At 36.0% G+C, this 22,456-nt stretch overlaps 1 protein-coding gene across 3 annotated transcripts in view; it reads left to right on the forward strand.

The window, feature by feature from the left end:
• Window positions 1-22,456, forward strand: part of KIDINS220 (kinase D interacting substrate 220) — a 104,636-nt gene that overhangs the window by 72,507 nt on the left and 9,673 nt on the right. For 2 of the 3 annotated variants that reach the window (XM_069494065.1, XM_069494067.1), the window contains exons 23-25: window positions 7,486-7,664; window positions 9,734-9,960; window positions 12,057-12,170. In XM_069494065.1, the coding sequence (XP_069350166.1) occupies window positions 7,486-7,664; window positions 9,734-9,960; window positions 12,057-12,170 (520 nt within the window). Of the gene's footprint in view, window positions 1-7,485; window positions 7,665-9,733; window positions 9,961-12,056; window positions 12,171-12,919; window positions 12,977-22,456 lie in introns of all 3 variants that reach the window. The other variant, XM_069494064.1, reaches the window with a different exon arrangement.

Below are 22,456 nucleotides of genomic sequence, written 5' to 3' on the forward strand. Positions count from 1 at the left end.
CAAGGCTTTCCTTCACTGGTGTGAGAGAAAAGAGCATCTGTCTGCACAGAAGCAGTTATAGGGCCACACCTGGAAATCAACCCCAGACCCTTTGAAATGAAGGAACTGTAGTCTAGTGAGGTTAAATGCTTTGTCCCAAATCACCTGCAGTTAACAAGTGACACAGCCTCTTAAATACATTTTATGTCTTTTAAAAAATTAATCTCATTGCTTTACAGTCAAAGACTGTACAATCTTCTAAGTTATCTGAGATCATCAAGTCTGGATTTAAGGGAAGGCACTGAAGTATTTAACTGTGCTCATTTGTCTCAAAATACAGCCAAGTTACATTTTATGCAGGCACTGTATCCCGAGAATTACCGCTTTTATCAAAATTGCATTTAATGAAAAGCATCTAGCTTGTAAATATGTATTAAATTTATATAATAGCTTCAACAAGAGATTGTTTTCCTTCCAGACATTGGATATAATAAGTTTCCTAGTTAATTGAACACACTGGCAAATTGAATCATCACTGTAAATTCACTAAGCCTTGTTTCTTTTTGAGTGTGGATGCTTTTATGTCAAAATAATGAAGTGCTTTATTTTAACCTATAAAGAATGGGATTTTTGTGGTCATAAATTTTTCCTCTTATTATTTCTAGTCCTAATAAATTTTTCAGTTTCTGACCCTATTTTTTATTCATGCACAAAATAAGAAGCAAGAGCAGCTGAGACGTAACTAAGATTGTGCCAGCAGCACTGGCTTACCACCCGGAAGAGGGGACATGACTTGGAGCAGAGGGGGCTGTGTTGCTCGAGGTGTTGGTGGATGGAGCGGTGGCTCTGCCACCAGCGCCAGATTCTTGTGCTACCCAGTTAAAGCCTAGCTGAGGCCTACCTGCAGATAGACAACTTGCGTGTATGACGACATTCTACCAAGTTTGAATATTGAACATATTTTGTCCTTTAAATGACTTGCCTGTGGCTGGGCGAGGTGGCTCATGCCTGTAATCCCAGCACTTAGGGAGGCTGAGGCAGGAGGATTGCTTGTGTCCAGGAATTTGAGATTATAGTGAGCTGCTGACCGTGCCACTGCACTCCAGCCTGGGGCGACAGAGCAAGACCCTGACTCTAAAAATAAATAACATGCCTATGTGTTTCCTCCATTCGCATAAAGAAGTAATCTTGGGGCCCTAATGTTTTGGCTAAATAGATCATCTTAGAAATATATATCCTCAATGGGAAATAATTTTTTTTTAAATGTAGAGTATGCTCTTCTAGCAGGTAAAAAAATAACATTGTTTAGCTCTGTCAGTGGTTTTTGTGGCAACTTAGACAAGTACTTTCATGGTGTACATTATTGAACCCTAAATAGACCATCCTTAAACACATAAGTCAAATACATTAAATATTTGCAAATGTCTTGTTTAAAATCAGAACACACTTGAAAGTTTGTCATAATGATATATTTGGTGTGCAGAGTATAGAAATGTTGTGTTGTTTCCTAGCTTATTTACTGAATAGATTGTCTGTAAAAATGTAAACATATCTTTGTAGGCTTTGGAAAGTATTAGTGAAAACACCTTGCACTGTTCACATTGTTGTCGTGAGAATCTGCTCTGACCACTGCGTGCACATAAATGCTTCTTTATTTTCTCTTCCAACAAGTTCTTTTCTCCATTGAAAGTTGTTGTGCACTGAGTGCAGTCTTCTGCATGTGGGCGGTTTCAGCTTTTGTTACTTTTATTACTTTAGCGGTGGCAAGGAAAGCGACTGTTTTCTGACCCCATAGGCTAATGTTCTTTCCAACGTGATATGAAAGGTGACTCATGGAATGGTTATCAAAGTACTGCATATCATCTTAGGAATGATTAAAACTTGTGGGATGCAGCAAAGGCAGTGCTCAGAGGAAAATTTATAGCTATATCTTCAGTTGTAATAGTTTAACTTTACACCTAAATTACTAGAAATGAAGAACAAATTAAACTCAAAGCTAGCAGAAGGAAAGAAATAATAAAGGTTAGAGTGGAGAGAAATAAAATAGAGAATAGAATAATAGAAGCAATGAGATTAGAAGTTTTTTATTTGAAAAGACCAACAAGTTGACTAGTCCAATGTGGAAGTCCAGGCTTGGAGCCGGAGCTGGAGACCACGGTGAGTGGAGGTGGCTTGAATAGGAGTTGCCGCCAGCCTAGGGCCTGCCTCTGAGGATTGATGTGGGTGGGTACACAGTGCTTGATCGTGGGGAATTTTTCTCAAATATTTTTCCCAGTATGTTTGGAACCCGGGAAATGAGGATTTTAATTTGGGGATTAGATGGGGTAGGAAAAAAAACACAATTTTGTATGGATTACAGGTTGGCGAAGTTGTTACCAATATTCCTACCATTGGATTTAATGTTGAGACAGAAACATACAAAAACCATACAAAATTCCAAGTCTGAGAATTAGAAGGACAGGGTCATACTGGAGATATTATTATTCAAACACAGGTTTATGTAGTAGAGAATTATGACTGAGAGCGAATTTGCATTTCCAAATCGGAGTTTGTTGCCATGTTGAAGGAAAAGCCATTTTAGTGACGTTTGCAAATAAGCAGAACACGGAGCTATTAATACTGTCAACCTTGCATAAATAAAAAGGATTACAAGATAATATTCAGTTGATGCAGAAAAGGCATTTGGCAGCATCCGATATACTTTCATTATAAAAACACTCAGAAAACTAGAAAAAGAAGGGGACTTACTCAGCAAGATAAAGGGCATCTATGAAAAACCCACAGCTAACGTCATACTCAATGGTGAGACTAAAATCTTTTCCCCCTAAGGCAGGAATAAGACAAAGATGCCCCCTGCTATGGACTGAATTTTTGGGTCCCACCAAAATTTACACGTTGAAGCTTAAACCCCCATGTGGTGGTGTTTGGAGTTGGAGCCTTTGATAGGTAATTAATTAGGTTTAGATGAGGTCATGAGGGTGGGGCCCTCATGATGGGATTATGCCCTTCTAAGAAGACATCAGAGAACTTCCTCCCTCTCTCTGTTGTTTCCTTGATATGAGGACACAACAAATCAAGGAGGGCCCTCACCAGAACCCAACTATCTGGCACCCTGATCTCTGACTTCCAGCCTCCAGAACTTCAAGATATAAATGTCTGCTATTTAAGCCACCCAGTCTGTGGCATTCTGTAATAGCAGCCTGAGCTGACTAAGACACCCACTTTCACCACTGCTATTGAACATTGTACTGGAAGTTCTAGCCAGTGCAATTGGATAATAAAAAGAAATAAAAGGACTCACATTGGGAAGGAAGTGAACTATCTCTAATTGATGATGAAATAATCCTGTGTATAAAAAATCCCAAAGAACCCACAAGAAAGCTACTAGAGCTAGTAAACAAATCAACAAAGTTTGCAGGGTACAAATCAACACATAAAAATCAGTTGTGTTTCCATACACCTTCAATGACCAATCTGAAAGGAAATTAAGAAAGCAGTTCTATTTAAGTAGCTTGTAAAAGATTAAAATACCTAGGAATAAATTTAACCAAGGTGGTTGAAGACTTGTACACTGAAAACTAAAAAACATTGCAAAAGAAATTAAAGAAGAACTAAATAAATGGGAAGACATTCTGTGCTCATGGATAGAAAGACTGAATATTAGGATGTCAGTACTACCCAAAATGATCTACAGATTCAATACAATACCTGTCAAAATTCCAATAGTCTTTTTTTTTTTTTTTTTTCAGAAACAGCTGATTCTCAAATTCATATGAAATTGCAAAGTACCTCAAATAATCAAAACAATCTTGGAAAAGAACAAAGTTGGAGGGTCATGCTTCTCAATTTCAAAATTTATTGCAAAGCTGCAGTAGTCAAAACAGGGTGGCACTGGCATAAGGATAGACATATAGACCAATGGAATAGAATTGAGAGTCCAGAAATAAACTCATATGTTCTATGACCAGTTGAGTTTTGACAAAGGTGCCAGGTCCAGTTACTTGGGGAAAGAATAGTCACTTCAACAGATGGTGCTGGGACAACTAGATCTCCACATGCAAAAGAATGAAGTTAAACCCTACCTCATGCCATGTACAAAAATTAACTCCAAATAGATCAACCTATTCTTTCCCAAGCACAAGGTTTTGTCAATATCAGAAAAGATAATTAAAGTGAAAATTATTTTATTTTAAAAGAATAGAATTCTTTAGGAAGAACACATTTTGTGTATGTAGTTTATTCACTCTACAAATGTTTATTGAACGACAGCATTGTGACATTTGTGTGAGATACAGTGGTGAACAAAGCCAAACTTGTTCCCAGTTTTAATGGACTTTACAGTCCAGAGGGGGAGACAGACAATAAGAAAATAATTCCACTAATGAATATAGAATTTCAGTTGTTATATGTGGTATGCATGAAAGTATGTGTGCTGTGTGGGCTTGTAGTGGAGGAACTTGAGCTGGTCCCTGGGGAGGTTGCGCTGAGTACAAAGGATGGGTAGGAATTAACTGGGTGAAGATGGAAGGGGAGAGTGTAGCTAGCTCCTGAGGTGTCTAGGGTTTTTGATTGTTTTTCCACAGATAGCAGTGGGAATAAAAATGGATTTTGTTTTATCTTTTGTTTTTGACCCTTTGGCTGCAGTGCTGAGTGGCTGTTTTTGTTTGTGTATCTGTCTGTCTCGCAGAAGCTCCAGTGGTTCTGTGCATAGAGGGTATTTCATAACTGGTCATTCACTGGTAGAAAGTATTTGAGTCTACTTGAAATTATTTTAAGGTAATAAAATTTTAATGCACTTAAGAGTTTCCCCTGTTTAAATTTTTAAAGAAAATTTATTTATCTTAATTTTTAATCTCTTATTAAATGATGACATTAATAAGCAACTACTTTCAGAAAAAGTATGATAAATAATGCCTTTATAAATATGCACTAAGAACCTGTTTATACTTTGATTTAAAACAGAAATCTTTTTTATGTAATTTAAAACCTCATTTTGAATGAAAGTGATATGAATAGCTTATGTAATTTCTGCCAAGGAATTAATATGGACTTTCTATAAACCACTGTCATTTATAATCAAAATGCTTTTAACTTACATTGATGTTGCATTAACAAGTACTGCTAGACTGGTAGCATAGACAGAAATTGCGTTTAGGCTTACTAGGGGCTCACTGATGCCTGAGGCTTTATAATCCTTTCTGTGGCCATTTAACTGCCGGCAACTTCAATTCACATGATTCATAATGCTGGAAATTTAAATTCACTCTTAATTGAAAAGTGAAGTTACTTAAATTCTTTAAATGCTAATCTTTGGAAAAATATCTGAAAAATAAAGGCACATATGATTTTGATGGACCACTGCCAAAAGATTATCATTTACATAAATATCTCTTTCAGCAGAAGAGTTTAATGTATTGAGCTCAAAAGGTTAGAATAGAGACTTCAATCTGGAAACCAGCAGTAGCCTGTCGGCTGTGAACAGCAGCATTGTTCGTCACACTGAGAACACTGCTCGCATTCAAGCTTAAGCAGAGCTGGCATTAAAATTCAGTTAATTTGTTTCATGTGACTTGTCAGCTGTGTGTTTTTATCTAAATCTTTCTATCCTTTCTTCCTAGTATTTTGTGGTAAACTCCTAAAATAGATGAACTACCTTGTTAACCGTTTAAGCTCTGATATTTTGGCTACTTCTACAGATGATTTCATTCTAAATATATTTAATAATAAGGTTGAATGCCATTTTAATTTATGAAAAGTAATCCCATTTCAGAAGACTTTTTCTGTTTCTTGTTTTGTGTGTGTGTGAGTTCATAAAAGGGACTTTCTGAAATTCATTAAGGTAAAATTGCTATCCTTATTTTTTTACCAATACTCTATTCTGTTTTCGTTTGCTAATTTTGTTCTCTGGATTTTCTCTTATATGATTTTAATATTTGGCTACCAGCCAAGTATTGAGTCTGAGCAGTAAAGTGCTAGTCTCAAAGAAATAATATAACTGTTACTAATATTGGAGTTGATTCCCATTTTACTTTTTGAAGGGCGTGAAAATCTTACTGCTCCTCTGAAACTGTACTCATTCAGTATAATCTAACAGTTAATGTTCTTGATTAATTGGGCAGTGAGTGTTTTGAAGATATCTTCAGTGATTTGTAAACAGCTTTTTGAGGTATAACTGCCATATTTAAATTGTTCAATTTCACAAGTTCGATGTATGTGTGCACTCACAAAATCATCACTACAGTTAGGAGAGTTTCCATCACTTCCAAAATTTTCTGCCTGTTCCTTTGTAATCTCTCCCTGTCTCCCTTCTCCACCACATTCCTGACTTCACAGGAAACGCTGATCTGCTTTGTTACTTTAGATTGGTTTACATTTTCTAATTTTATAGAAATAAAAACATACAACTATGTGCTTTTTATTGGCTGAATTCTTTTACTCAACATAATTGATTATGAGATTCAGCCACGTTGTGTGTCTCAGTAGTTCATTGTTTTTTATCGTTGAGTAACGTTCCATTGTATTATAGACCACTGTTTATTTATTCTTCCGTTAGTGGACATTTAGGTTGTTTCTATTTTTTCATTTACCTCCTTGTTATTTAATTTCTCTTTCATATTTTCCATCCTTTTATATATCTGTGATGCATTCTTGCTCACTGCCTCAGATCAGCACATTGCCTGGCAAAGTAGGTTCAACCATACAGAATTGTCAATGTGTGACTGCTTTTAGCCTACAAAAATTGCGATTTCATATAGTTCAACATAGTGGTATTTAATAAATATTTTTAATGAATATTAGTTGGTTTTACATTTACAAACAAAATAATTTGTACATATCCATACAAAATAGTTTACATATTGTTCGAACTCAACTATGTAAAAAGTTCTGCATAATAAAAGGCTGACTGACACATTACATTAGCAGTTGTTGTGTCTTGATTGGTAAAAGTATGTGTTTTTTTCTGTTTTTCTGTCTTACACATATGCTTGCATAGGTATGCTTTTTTAAAAATGGAAAAATATGTGCTTTTTTCTAGTTTATATAATTTATTTAAAAGTGCTTCATTATTTCTTTATTTCTTTGCAAAGTGAAGAACCATGGTATTCTACTAGAAAAACACGGGTTTCAGAACAAGTCACGTTCTCTTTCCTAGCTTTGTGACTGTGGACAGGCTATTTGATCAGCCTACTGTCCTCATGTGTAAAGTGATAACTCGTTGAGTCCCCACCTGTCAGTGACACCTGCTGTAGATGCTGCTTTCCTTCCTCTGTTTCCTCAGCCCATATCATGCCTTTGGCTAACGGTAGTATAACTGACCTCACTCATTGTTACCTTTTTTTGTAACCGTACCACTTTGGGGGGTTTCTTTTTTTCTTTTTCTTTTTTTTAGATGAGAGCAAGATGTGTAATGTGTTGTTATATAAATAACAAATTTTAAGTTACATGTAGAATTTGTCTTTCTAATAGTGACATTAATGACCTTTTTCATTTATTTCTTATTTGAAGAATATCAAAGAATATTCCAACAACTAAAGATGTTGAGCCACTGCTTGAAATCGATGGAGATATAAGAAATTTTGAAGTATTTCTGTCTTCAAGGACCCCAGTTCTTGTGGCTCGAGATGTAAAAATCTTTTTGCCATGCACTGTAAACCTAGATCCCAAATTACGGGAAATTATTGCAGGTGAGTATTAGTAGTAAATTTAATTTTTCTTCTTTAATGTCCTCAAAATTTTTCCTATTTCTAACTTAGCTATGTAAGTTTCTCCTGCTCCATGAAAAAACCAGGAAGTATTGAACCAGGCTCTACACAGGAGAATTGATGATATTAAAATTAGGAGTCTTTTTTTTTTTGATAGATCTCGCTCTGTTTCCCAGGCTGGAGTGCAGTGGCACAGTGATAGCTCACTGCATTCTTGAACTCCTGAGCTTAAGCTATCCTCCTGCCTTAGCCTCCTGAGTAGCTGGGACTACAGGCGTGTTCCATGTCCAGCTAAGATTAGGAATCTTGATATCCTTTTTGGAATATTAATAAAATGTTATATGTTAAACTCAATTATAATTCGCTCCCCCACCCCAACCAAATCTTTACTTTGGAACTTTGGAATCAGATTCTTTTTAACATATAGTCATGACTGTAAGATGCTGGTTTTGGATTAAGTTCTTGAGGTACCACTATAAGCACATACACACACACACAGAACCTTTATTGAAACACTATCTTTCGTATAACAGGGCTCTTCTGACCCACTTTTGAGTTTTCCAGGAATTATGAAGAGATCGCCTTAAACTACTACATTCCTTTTTTAGGTGCCTGTTATAAGGCTGATGTCAAAGGTGCATTTTGTGGCTATGGAATCCGTTGTTGTTCAGAGCTGGATGTGTCTCATAGTTTCCAAACCCAATACTCTTAGCTAGCATTGTATGTATTAACATTAGACAAGTGTGAGTTGTTGATAGTTGGTAACACTTTATGAATCATAAGAATTGTAGAATATCACAAGTAAATAAATCCTTTACAAGTCATAGAAAAATGAATAGTTCTGATAACTGAAGAGAAGAATCCAAATGTTGCTGACTTTTATGCAAAGTACTGGGCTTTTCTCACTAAAAGTTCTGTGGAATACTCAGATTTCCTGTCTTCTTTTTTTTTTTTTTGAATTTGTATCATAGATTTTATTTAATTAATTAATGAGGGAGCCAGTAAGATGTTAAGAGTGCAAAGGGGAATTCAAAGTACCACACTTACATAGGTTAATCAGTAATGCTGAGACAAATTTACAAATATATTCAAACCTGGCTTTTTCCACAGCAGGGAGAAAAGTTAATTTTCTTTCTTTTTTTTTTTTTTTTTTTTATTTCAGCTTATTATGGGGATACAAAAGTTCAGGTTATATATATTGCCCATGCCCATGCCCATCCCCCTGAGTCTGAGCTTCAAGGGTGTCCATTCCCTAAACAGTGCACATCACACTCATCACGTGGGTATACACCCATCCTCTCCCCTCACTCCTGTTCCCCCCAGTCAGAACTTCAAGCGTGTCCATTCCCCAGACAGTGCGCATCTCACTCATCATGTAGGTATACACACATCCCCTCCCCCCAGCCCCCACCTCTGTCCGATACCCAATTGGTGTTATTCCCAAATGTGCACTTAGGTGATGATCAGGGAAACCAATTTGCTGGTGAGTACATGTGGTGCTTGTTTTTCCATTCTTGGAATACTTCACTTAATAGAATGGATTCCAACTCTCTCCAGGAGAACCAAAGAGATGCCATATCACTGTTATTTCTTACAGCTGAGTAATATTCCGTGGTATACATATACCACATTTTACTAATCCATTCATGAATTGATGGGCATTTGGGTTGTTTCCACATCTTTGCCGTTGTGAATTGTGCTGCTATAAACATTCGGGTGCAGGTGTCTTTTTTATAGAGTGACTTTTGTTCTTCTGGGTAGATGCCCAATAATGGGATTACTGGATCGAATGGTAGGTCTACTTGAATCTGTTTAAGGTATCTCCATATTGGTTTCCACAGGGGCTGTACTAGTTTACAAAGAAAATAGGACATTAGGGATAAGTCCAATTATCACGTCCTTCTTTAGCTACCAGACAGAGACATCCAGTTGGAATCTCTAGCAAGAGTGATAAAATCATGTCTCTGTCTGGCAGCTAAAGAAGGACGTGATAATCGGACTTATCCCTAATGTCCTGTTTTCTTTTGCCTCCGGATTTGATGCTCTTGCAGATGTTCGTGCTGCGAGAGAGCAGATCGGCATAGGAGGACTGGCGTACCCCCCACTCCCTCTGCACGAAGCTCCTCCCAGGCCGCCGTCAGGGTACAGCCAGCCCCCGTCTGTGTGCTCTTCTTCCACGTCCTTCAACGGGCCCTTCCCAGGTGGGGTGGTGTCACCACAGCCTCACAGCAGCTACTACAGCGGCATGACGGGCCCTCAGCATCCCTTCTACAACAGGGTAAGGAGGTCGAGGCAGCCTTACTTTTAAGGATTCATTCCAGAGAAGTCATACAAGTTTTCTGCTTGTGGATTCCATTATTGTTTTGAAACTATATTTTGGCTTTAAAATAGGAAAAATGTAAATTGTTTTGAAACTATACTTCGGCTTTAAAATAGGAAAAATGTAAAGTTCAAATGTAAAATACGTGATTTTTTAAAAATGAAAAGAATGTTGAATTTTAATGTGTTTTAGATTTCAACAGAGTCTGAATATTGGAGATGCTTTTTGCTTTAATTTATTTTCTTGATTAGAAAATGAACACAGGGTCAGCAGTGACTATCCTGTGCTTCAGAGGAATCTGTTTCTCCGTTTATAAACAAATGTTCCATTTGTTATATCTTGTATAATAATTTATAGTAGCATTTAAAACAATGACAAACTTAAATTCCTACAATGGTTCAGTAAACCTGTACTTAATACATTTTATGTCTTTTAAGTGTGAGGTAATAACGGGGAAATACTGCTTATAGGGCTCAGATGTTATTGCCAAATAAGCACCAAAGCCCACTTTTAGAGTTTATTTCAAGTTATCTTCAGTCATGTATAATTATTTACTTAGTATGAATAAAACAGTTTTCTAGATGAAAAGATGAAACCACAATTAATTATTGGTGGTACACCCTGTCAAGTGTAGTAAGGCCAAGCTATCTGTTCTTACTTTAATGATCTTAGATGCTGATGTTTCCTAGAGGACAATGGGGCATGCATGAACCATGGCATTACGCTTTCTAGAACTGTACTCCAAGGTCCATTGCAGCTTCTTAGTTTTTTGTCTCTCTCTTTAGTCTAATTCAAGAGAACTTAGGGGCTAGTATTCATAGAAGGCAACTGCCTGCCTAAATAAATTTCATATGAGCTAAATGCGGCAATAAAGGAATTCCAGAATTTAAATTAAATTTTCAGTTTTTGAAAAATGTTGGCCATGTAAGTAATTAGGTGCACTGCTCATGGAGGCCTAGGAATGTTGTTCCATTTTTCTGTTGAGACGAGACAAATGTGGAACAATGGGATTTTATAACATATTCCATCCTTATAAATTTTAACTGTGTGGTCAGCAGTGTGAAATGCAAGTTTTTATTTACCAGTCTTAAAATCTGATGGCTCAATTAATGCCAGTTGAAGTTTTGAAACGAAGAAGTTCATTTGAGAAAAAAACAAAAAAGATTACCAGGCCATCTAGGCTGAGATAGATGTTATATTCATGAATAGCAATAATGTGATAATACTTCAGTAGTATTTTATTATTTGTAAACATTTAAAATTTTCTCTTGTTTTTAGTTCTAGTTACTTTTTCTGTAGTTACTTGAGTTTTTAATCTTAAAGTTAAAAGCAGGATAATTCTTCTAAACTGGTAGGAGTCTAAAAGGTGTTACCTCAGTGTACTGAAACCTAATGTAGTGCAGTCTTTATGTTTGCCCCACAGAATCTGATGCCTCCTGCTTATATTGAAGCTGCTTACGATGCATGCTGCAGTTACAAATCTCCTGTAACAGTGGACTCCCACTTGTTTTTTAAAAAATCCACTTGCTTATTTAGGGTATAAACTCCAGGATGGTAAACTCCAGGAACTTGGAATAACACTATTCTTGGAATCTGTGCTGGGGTGTTCTCATATAATCCGGACCTTTTTTTGGTCTTATTTAAGCTAATACTTTTTGTAAAGAATCTTAATTGTAAAGAATCTCTTCTTTTAAAGAGATTGTGAGTTAATATTCATAATCACTTAGAGCCTGACACCCGGTAAGCTTGTAAACATATTAAATGTAAAGAGAAATTATTGTTTCAAATGGTAAGGTGATAAATTTTAGTTGCTTTTGTTTTTTTAAAAAAACCCTCATATTAAATGAATAATAGAAAAATGTAAATAGTATGTTTTAAGTTTGGGTTTGCTATCCTATAAAATATGAGTGAGGCACTTTTTCTTTTGTTTTGTCACTTGCATTAAAAATTTTAGAATTGTATGTTATTGGTTAGTTTCATTTGCTAAATCTCATTACACTTTGATTTCTGTAATTGTTTATCCCCTTTTTTTTTTGTTACGTGTTTTTCCATAGCCATTCTTTGCCCCATACCTTTACACGCCAAGGTATTACCCTGGCGGTTCCCAACATCTCATCTCACGTCCATCAGTAAAAACGAATTTGCCCAGAGATCAGAGCAATGGCCTAGTAAGTATATAAAAGGGTAACTAAAATATTAATCTAATAATAAACGTAGATAGCATTAGAAGTTTGGTTATTTCCTAAAATAATGCAACTTATTTTATAAATAGTTTTAAGAAACATAAGCTATTAATAACATAAAATGTATTTTGTTTTCATTTCTGGCAAATATCTATGGAAGGAAAATGACTAGCAGTCTCAGTAAATAAATGTTGACTTGTTTACAACCAGAGATTTCTGGCTTGTAATACAATGTTTATTACCAAAACTTTTAAAACTAAATCTTTGTATTTACTAATTTCTAATATCTTTTTAAAGGACATACATATATGGTATCTGTATATATATATCAGCACTATGGTATAAGAAATAAAGGATGTATTGAAAGAAGGACATTTCAATCTAATGGCAGAAATTAAACAGGATAAGGGAAATTCTTCAAATGTAGTGTTGAATCTAATTAATCCAAAACAAAAGATATTTGCGCCCCAAGTGTTAGGGGTTCCTGATGGTAAACTTAGTTTAACTAATAATTTACAAAAGAAACTCCCTTTTAATGTATTTTTATACATTAGAAGGCAAAAGCTAAAGAACTTATACTGCTATTTAAATCGTAAAATGTTACGAAGGAAAATCTAGTCACATGAAGTGTTTGAGTGTTGTATGTTATTATTTTGACATCATGTTCGTGTGTCTTCATGGTTTGGCTCATCCCTCCACCTTTGCACCCACACTCTCCCATTTTGTGTTGTTAGGAGGTTATCAAGGAGGATGCTGCCGAGGGGCTTTCTTCACCCACAGACTCCTCAAGGGTAACAGAGTAGTCTTGTGGTGTGGACTGCTAGTGTCTCGTTGCTTGTGCAGCAGTAACGACCGTCTCACTTGTGATGACAGCAGCTCACTAACTCGGCCTTTGTGGTGTGGTGGGCAGCGGGTGTAGAGTAGCCGAGTGCTAACAATTACGGTTCATGAATTAATTAAAAGCTGATGTTTAACTTTACCCTTTATTTCCTCCCACTTTTCCCCTTTTTCAATGACATAGGATGGGGTCTTTTTTATTCTCCAGTAAGGAAGGGCTTTTTCCAGCAGCCATCAGGAGTGTTTGGTGGTATTTGTTCCATAGTGTTGGGGTCTAGTTTCACCTTTGACTGTCTCTATTAAGCCTGTAGTTGGTATTATACGTGTAGAATATTTTTTAAAATATCCAACATTACTCTTGAAACTTAAAGAAGACATTGTGAGATGGTGTAGACCAAAAATGCATCTTTAGTAACTCAGTCTAGGTGTCCACAGTTAGTGAAGTCTTAATGTAAATATTAATGTAGTACTACTTTTCTTTATATTTATTAAAATAAAATTTCCAGGTAAACAGCATGGAAAGGGAATTACTTAAACTTTTTTTTTTTTTTTTGCAAACACCTTAAAAGGTTTTGCAAACACCTTGTAGGTTTCTTTAAAACAAACAAACAAACAAACAAAAATCTTGTAGAGGAAATCACTTCATAAATTATTATTCAAGACTTTGTACTTAATAAGAAATAAATTTGTGATGAGCCTTAAAATCTTCATGTAGTCATTGTGGAATTTAAGTTGGTACTTTAACTTTGGTTGTTTTATTTACAGAATACCTTATACCCATGTAAATACGGTCAATTTAATCTAAAGCCATGCTGAAATGTGGCTTAGCAGTTAGGGTTAACATAGTGAAACATTGCATCCTAAGTGTATCCTTAATTTTTAACTTAAAACATGCACTTGGGTAGACAATAGTTTTTTAACTTTAATTTCCTTTGAGTTAATGTGAGAGAGAAAAAGAGAATCATTTTGGTGCTTTCACTGAGGGGCTGATGATTCTTTTTAAGTCATTCACATTTCAACTGAAGTGTTTGAGTGACTTCAGTTATCCATGAATGATAGATACAATAAACCACCATAATTCTATTTGAGTGTTTAAGGAATCTTTAATCCGTGGATCATCACCACTGTCTGCACGAATGACTTTTGGTTTAGTCAGAGAGCCTTTGATACATAGATTCATGTATGCAATGCAATTCTCTGAGCTAAAATCTCTAGCAAATTTTTGATGAAAATCAGATACTATGAAGAATTTGATGGCCTTAAAGACATAGGTTTGCTAACGTAGTAGCTATTCACATGCTCAAGAATGTAGACAAACACTTGCCATTAAAAGGTGTCTGAGTTTCTTTCAGGAACCAGTGAAGGAGCATTAAGCAAATTTTGAAATGAGTTTTGGAAAAGGGGAAATAATGCAATTTTTGAAACATGTTTAGAAGCCCAATAACAAAGAGTAAAGGTGCTCTGAATATATTAGTGTCTTTGTGTAGTAAAATAACCATACTATTTGCTGTTCTTTTACTATTAAAAGATAGTTTTGTGATTAGTGAATAATAGATGCTTACTTAGCTTCCTTTGTTTTTAAGAAATTAACAATGACAATAGCATGCAAAATTTGCTTTGTAGAAGACTAGTAAAAGTAAGTAGACACTTGTTCAAAGCCAACTGAAACAGTGGTGGAAATGTGAAGAATCTGTACATGGGAACAATGTCAAGGACTAAGAGAGAATACTTGATAGGAAAGTATTTAGCCCTTCATGGCTCATAGCGCTTTCCAGATTGGTGGTAGGAAACTCTGTATTTTGGGACAACAGGATGGCCCATTGATTCCATCTCTGCTCATTCAGCTGTCCCCTACACAACACTGGTGAGAAGAGCTGTTTATAGATAAGTCAGGAGCTATATAAATGTTTTTGGACAAATTGTTATCACAGACAAAGGATAATTTGGTTTTTAAAAAAGCCAGACCATGAAGGGTTAACTAGCTACACTCTTTTCAAAATATGGGTGGTCCTATCTTTTTTTGCCATAAGCAATTTCTGATAAACCTTCGTAAAGCAGATCGTTATGAAAATAATTGAGTTTTCTCACATTAGGGAGTACTGCAGTGAGTATAGCTAGTGAAGTCCAACCAAGGACTTATCAGATATTAATAAATTATAGATATATTCAGTGTTTCAAAAAGGTGAGGATTTAACATGTAAGACTCCATGCTACCTTTTTTTGTTTTGTTTTGTTTTGTTTTGAGACAGAGTCTCAGTCTGTTGCCCAGGCTAGAGTGCCGTGGCGTCAGCCTAGCTCACAGCAACCTCAAACTCCTGGGCTCAAGCAATCCTGCTGCCTCAGCCTCTCAAGTAGCTGGGACTACAGGCATTCGCCACCATGCCTGGCTAATTTTTTCTGTATATATTTTTAGTTGTCCATACAATTTCTTTCTATTTTTTAGTAGAGACGGGGTCTCGCTCTTCTCAGGCTGCTCTCGAACTTCTGAGCTCAAACGATCCACCCGCCTCGGCCTCCTAGAGTGCTAGGATTACAGGCGTGAGCCACCGTGCCCGGCCTCCATGCTACTTGCTACCTTTTTTCCTTATAATTTTATAATAGAGAAAAATAATGCCACATTGTGAAACTGGAAAAAAAATTTGCATTAGACCTAAGATATTGCTCCCCAGAATATTAGTGTTAGAAAGGGCCAGTGTTTTTCATACTTTCAAAGCACAGAAGCTCATTCTTAGTAATGGAATCTTAATCAGAGCTCTAGTTTATAAATTAGTAAAAGCAAAACGGTGGCCCCCACCTTGGACTTGCGTTCCCTCTTGAGCGTCCCCGAGGGAGTGCTGGCACCTGAGGTCTAGTCCAGCTTCCATGCGCCACACATGAGCTACGTGAGGCTCACCTGAGGGAACGGGCTAGTGACAGATTTGGAACTAGAATCCCTGAGTCCTGTGTCACAGTCCACTATCCTTGCTGTGTGGCCTGCTCCGCTCCCGTGCAGACTGGGTGTGGATAGGTCTTTGGTCTTTGGAGTTAAGTAGACCCTGGCCATGAGCTTTTTGCCTTGGACAAATTGCTTAACCCCTCTGCTTCTCAACTTTCTTACGTGGGAAAAGCAGACCTACCTCATAGGTCTCATTTAAGGATTACTCAGCCTTAGCATATTTTAAGTACTTTATTATTACTACCCAAAGGCCAAACTCCATGAAGCTTTAAAGTATCAGAACTGGCCTGGACATGGTGGCTCATGCCTGTAATCCCAGCTTTTTGGGAGGCTGAAACAGGAGGGTTGCTTGAGGCCAGGAGTTCGAGACCAGCTTGGGTAATATAGCAAGACCCCATCTCTACAAAAAATAAGAAAAATCAGCCAGGCCTGGTGGTGCATGCCTGTAGCCCTGGCTACTCTGGAAACTGAGGAGAGGGGATCACTTGGGCCAAGGAGTTCAAGGCCAGACTGGGCAACATAGTGAGACCCCCATCTCTACAAAAAATTTTTTTAAAAGCCAAGCATGGTGGTATGTGCCTGTAGTCCCAGCTACTTGGGAGGCTGAGGTCAGAGGATCACATGAGCCAAGGAGTTGGAGGCTGCTGTGAGGATCATTCTATGACCCTCATGCAAGGAAGGACCCATTATGGAGGGCCTATATCTGGCCAGTGGCATGTTGTTATCTCAAAGAATTGCTCTTAAGAGTGCTGTAGCCTGTTTTAACTTAAGGGATGCTGCTCCTGTCAGTAACTGTTTCAATGAAAAGCATTTTTTCAAAGGAAGGAGTAATACAGCATTTCTTCACCCTTTTGTTCTTCCCTGGATCATTTAGCACTGAGTACGATGCCTATGTAACCATTCGTTGCTTCAGCAAACATGTATTGAGGCCGGGCGCGGGGGCTCACGCCTGCAATCCTAGCACTCTGGGAGGCCGAGGCCGGTGGATCGTTTGAGCGCAGGAGTTCGAGACCAGTCTGAGCAAGAGCAAGACCCTGTCTCTACTAAAAAAATAGAAAGAAATTAGCTGGACAACTAAAAATATATAGAAAAAATTAGCCGGGCATGGTGGTGCATGCCTGTAGTCCCAGCTACTCGGGAGGCTGAGGCAGAAGGATGGGTTAAGCCCAGGAGTTTGAGGTTGCTGTGAGCTAGGCTGACGCCATGGCATTCTAGGCTGGGCTACAGAGTGAGACTCTGTCTCAAAAAAAAAACCAAAAAAAAAACACGTATTGAGTATGAGACGCAGTATTGTCGTGGGATGCAGCTGTGAACAAAATTGATAAAAATCCTGCCTTCATGGAGGTTGTGGATCTGAGGTCACCGAGGGAGTTACAGTACCGTTAAGTCATTCTTTCTTGACCTTCTCTGCCACGGGGTTTACACGATACTACTAGAACCTCTAGACGGCTCTATTTCGATCACTTTTATACCTTGTTGAAAAGGCATGACAATGATTAACACAAAGTTTAATTGTAAAGAACTTCAGAATTGCAAAGTCAGTGTCAGCACAATATCAGAATTTCCAGTGTGCTATTGCCTTTACCTTCAGAGACGAATAAACACTACTGGATTAATAAAGGTATTAAAAGTGAAGATCTTAGTTTTCATTAAACAGGATCCAGTTGTTGGAGGGACCAAGTAAAAAGCATAAAAAGATAGGGCTCACTGGTAGATCATTTTTATTTCCACCACTGGTTTAGAACTTACAACCTGTTTTCAAACAAGCATGTGTCCAACCAAGCTGTCTCTCATCATTCAGGAGACTTGGACAAGAAAGTTACAGATGCCGTGGGTAAGCAGTCGGGGACATTTTAGATTTTGTTTAGACTGCGGGCTCAGGACAGGTACTTCGTGTCAGCTCTCCGGGACTCCCTGCAGTAGGGAGTAAAATTCACTCCTTTTAAAGTATTTCAGAAGTGGATTTTTATTATTCTGTTTGAATTTGGAAAAGTATTACTGTTTTTTCCTCTTATTGAAGTGTAGTGAAAAATTGTATTCACTTTGTGCTTGAAGAAGGTCTTTGTGCCAGACTTCAACTCAAACAAACCTTTTCCCTAAACATTTAATAAATTTTAACTAACTTGCTTGAGATATTTTCACAGAAAGGATATTACAGTAATGTTATCATTGAATCATAGAGTACAGTTAAAAGTTAAAAAATAACAAAATTGTGTTCACCGCAGTTTTTTAGTACTTGTGTTTTTTTAAATGATGGCCCTTAAAATGTAGTGTCTTATCTGTTAACTTTGACCTAATTATTGTTTCTCAAGTAGTTTGAAGTGTAAGTTACATTTTCCAGTTAGGTCAACAATAGGTTTCTCTTGCGTTTTGGGTGTCTTAGAGTAAACTGTAATTTCATTAGCACTCCTATTTTGGTGTTTTTGCAAGTCTCCACAGATATATATAGTAACTTTTTAAAAACCTATTTATAACAAGGTTGATAATATAAACTAAAAAATAAGAGTCCCATGAAGTACTCCAGATATTGAATATGTTAAAAGAAAGATACCTGATATGAGGCTAGCAAAGTATTGGCATTTATTGTGCTAAAATAATGTTGTAAATTAAATTTGATACAATCTTGTCAGTCATCTCTAGATCATTTAAGCATTTTAAGAATATTTTCCACCAATCTAGTAAGTACAGAACAATCATTGACAGCAGTGATTGTTTGCTTTTGAATGAGAGTTTTAAAAAGTCTACCTCACTAAAATGGGTATGTTGTCCTAGTTGGCAAGTTCTCGTCCAGTCAGCTTGTTATTTCTTGACCTGTGAGGCTCTCAGGGCCTTTCTTTTGAAATGATATCTTAGTGCATCTGCTATGTGCCACATACGCAATGAAACAAAACAATTTGAAGGTGTATTGATGAACACGAACAGTAGTGTAGCTAGGTATTTCATTTTATGAAGTGATCATGAGATAGCCCAAGTAATTAAGCCTTTTTATTATTAAATGTTTTAAAATTAATTTTAAACTTGTATGTAGCAGGAATATTGACTTTTCATAGTAAGTTTGATTTACGTGGTTTTCTTATTGAATGTATATCCCATGATTTATTCTTTTGACACAAAAAGTATAAATTTTGAGAGTACAATTTGAGAATTACCAAGTGCATGTTAATGAAATTAAACCGTGTGTGCGCACATGCGCGTGTGTTCCTTGCTGTGTTGCTGCTGAGTGGTCTGTTCAAAATTAAGGGGGAAAAAGGAATGACAAAGGGCTGCCTGTGTATATTATACATTTATACATGTATATTTGATGTGCTACTTTGCATTCTTGTCCTTCATTCTGTTCCTTCTGTTTTATTCCTTCCTTAAAGTCGTGTGATTCTGGGTTTAACAAACAGAGACAGGTACAGAAACTCTCAGTGAAATCTTATTCACTTTTGTTATTAGACTTCTATAAGCAATCTTGTTGGCAACTTCATGCTGGGCTGTTTATAAATCTGCTCATTTCGATACCTTTGGTTTATTTTATTAGTTGCTTCTGGCCATTGCATGGCATTATTTCTGGCTAATCGATTCTAAGCTTATTTGATAAATTTACCAAAGATGATAATGTTTCAGAGTGTAGTTTTAATCTACTTACAATATAAAAATGATACAGTTACCTCAAGTTAATTTCAATATTTTGGTAGCTTTACTTTTACCTGGGGAAATTCTAATCTGCATGCATTTTGAAGTTTATATTTAACAGTTTAAACAAACTAACATTTTCTGCATTCAGTTTTCCAAATTAGAATTTTTTTAATAAATTCTGATTTATAAAATCAGTAAGCTGAAATGATCTGTTCTTGACTTACATGTAAATTTCAAGTAAGAATGCATGGTAAATGTTAAAGTATTATTTGAACTATTTCATGTGTTTTCAAAGTAGTATCTTAATTTCTATTAAGAATTTACCTACTGAATTATTGAATATGCTTTTTACTGTTTCCTTATCACTTTTGTACTCTTTCTTCTTCCTTTTATGAGACTCCTATCCAAAATCATTATTTTGGTTATAGGATTTATTTAGTTTCAAAATAATTTTATTATATATGATTACTTTAGAAAAGACCTGGCAGGTGTTTATCATTTCTCCTTTATTCAAAGAAGCATATTGTAACACATTTTCATTAATTGATAATATATTCCTTATAAAAAGCCCAACTTACAAATAATTGAGAGTCAGACCATAGTTTTGATGTAGTCACAGAGATCTTACGCCCGTGTGTGTGTCTATCTTTTCTTATACAGCTTTTAAAAATCATTCAGATGTAATATATATATCCTACATAATCCCCAGTGAAGGTTAAAATATACTTTAAAGTAACTAATAAAGTTTTAAAGGATTATGGTAGTAACATTATGTGGAATTTTTTGCTTTACAGGAAAGTGTAGTATCTTTATTAACATGTGTCTGTTGCAGAATTCTTAGATTCTCCATGGAAATAAAATACTCTTTAATATTTTACATTTGGCCTCTAATCTGACAGAGTTTATCTGGTTCATACATATTTTACTTGTCCTTTTTAGCACAATCAAAAATAGCTTTGGGGGGATTTTTTTAATCAACTTTTTCCTTTAAAATAATTTTACACCTAAAGAAAAGGTGCAAAAAATATGGAGTTCCCTTAATGTAAACATCTTTTATAACCAGAAATTAAAGTTATCAAAAACAGAATTATCAAGGGCAGAAATTAAAATTGGTATACTACCATTAACTAAACTACAGACTTTATTTGAATTTCACCAGCTTTTCCACTAATGCCATTTTTCTGGTCCAGGATCCAATTTATTTGCATTTTTGTTGTTATTTCTCCTTAGTCTCCTCTAATCTGTGACAGTTCCTTAGTCTTTCCTAATTAATACTTTTGAAGAATACTGGTCAGTTATTTTTTAACGTGTCCCTCAACTTGGGTTTGTCCAGTGTTTCCTCATGATTGGAAGGAGGTTGTTCATTGTGAGAAAACCGCAGGAATGATGCCGTGTCCTTCTCAGTGCATCATAGTGGAGGCTTTGTGATGTCCCCGAGTCTTCCCACTGGGAATGCTAGCCTCCATCACTTGGTTGAGGTGGCGTCTGCCAGGTTTCAACACTGTAAGGAGTTGTTTTTCCTTTTGTAACTAAAAAAAATCTGTTGGGGGAGATACTTTGAAGCTGCAAATATCTTTCTTGTTTCTACTTAACACTCTAGATCATTAATTTGAGCATCCATCAGTGGATCATGTGTACAATCACTGTTATTATGTTTGCCTAATGATTATTTTTGATTTCCCTCTTCTACATATTTTAATTGGAATCCTGTAAGGAAAAGCTATCTCTTCTTCCTAACTCATTTATTTATTCAATTATTTAATTATATCAGTATGGACTCATGGATATTTATTTTATCTGTGAGGTATAATCCTATGTGATCATTATTTATTTTGTTGATCAAACCATTCTTTTGTGATTTTTGAACCAAAAAAATATAGACAAGTGTAAATGCTTCCAGAGCAAGGAAACAGGTTGAGGAATAAAAGCATTTGAAAGACAGAATTAAAGATCTTTTAAAAGATAGATATTATTCAGCAGTAAAAAGAAATGAAGTATTGACGTGTGTTATAATGTGTGTGAACCTTGAAAACATTATACTAGTGAAAGAAGTCACATACAAAAGGTATGTGATCCCATTTATATGACATGTCTAGAGATAGAAAGTAGATTAGTGGTTGCCAGGAGACGGGGGTGGGTGTTGAGGGGATGGGGAATGACTGCAAATGGGTGCAGGAGTTTCTGTTTGGGGGGATGATTTCACAAGTTTATAAATATACTAAAAATCATTCTGTTGTACACTTTAAATGGGAGAATTGTATGGCGTGTGAATTCTATCTCAATAAAGCTATTTAAAAAGAAAAGATAAAACAATTATAATTATTAAAAATTCATAGAAAGCATTTTCCTGGTAGATAGTGGATAATTAATACTTTGAATATTGGTTCTACTTGGCCAGGCAGAAAATGGAACTATATGGAGAGATAAGAAAACTAAATTATGGAAAGACTAGTGTTTTGCTCTTAGTATTTTTGGAGCAGTTGAACCCTGGACCATTAATATGGCATATTTAAAATTTTTATTTAACTAAAAACAAACTATAAATAAATGTGTTTGCATTATGTTCCAGGTCATTAATTTCCAAACTTTTATGGGCCTGTGTCATACTTGTAAACTTGCTAAGACTCCCTAATTCTCTCTTTCTACACAGCTGCTACTCTAGCTATCTGTTCAATATGGTATCATTCCCTAGCTATATTTATATTTATCTGTAATACGGATATATGTTGTATATATACTATGTGTATATATTTATCAGTTAGTAATAAGAATATTACATTACGCTTTCATATTACAAAGAATGTTTAACAAAAGGCATTTTTGGCTATGCCGTAGTCTAGTTTTGCCCTTACAGGGATAAAAAGCCGTAGAAAATATA

Source organism: Eulemur rufifrons, chromosome 19 (assembly GCF_041146395.1).
Source record: "Eulemur rufifrons isolate Redbay chromosome 19, OSU_ERuf_1, whole genome shotgun sequence".
In the NCBI taxonomy this organism is placed as follows: domain Eukaryota; kingdom Metazoa; phylum Chordata; class Mammalia; order Primates; family Lemuridae; genus Eulemur; species Eulemur rufifrons.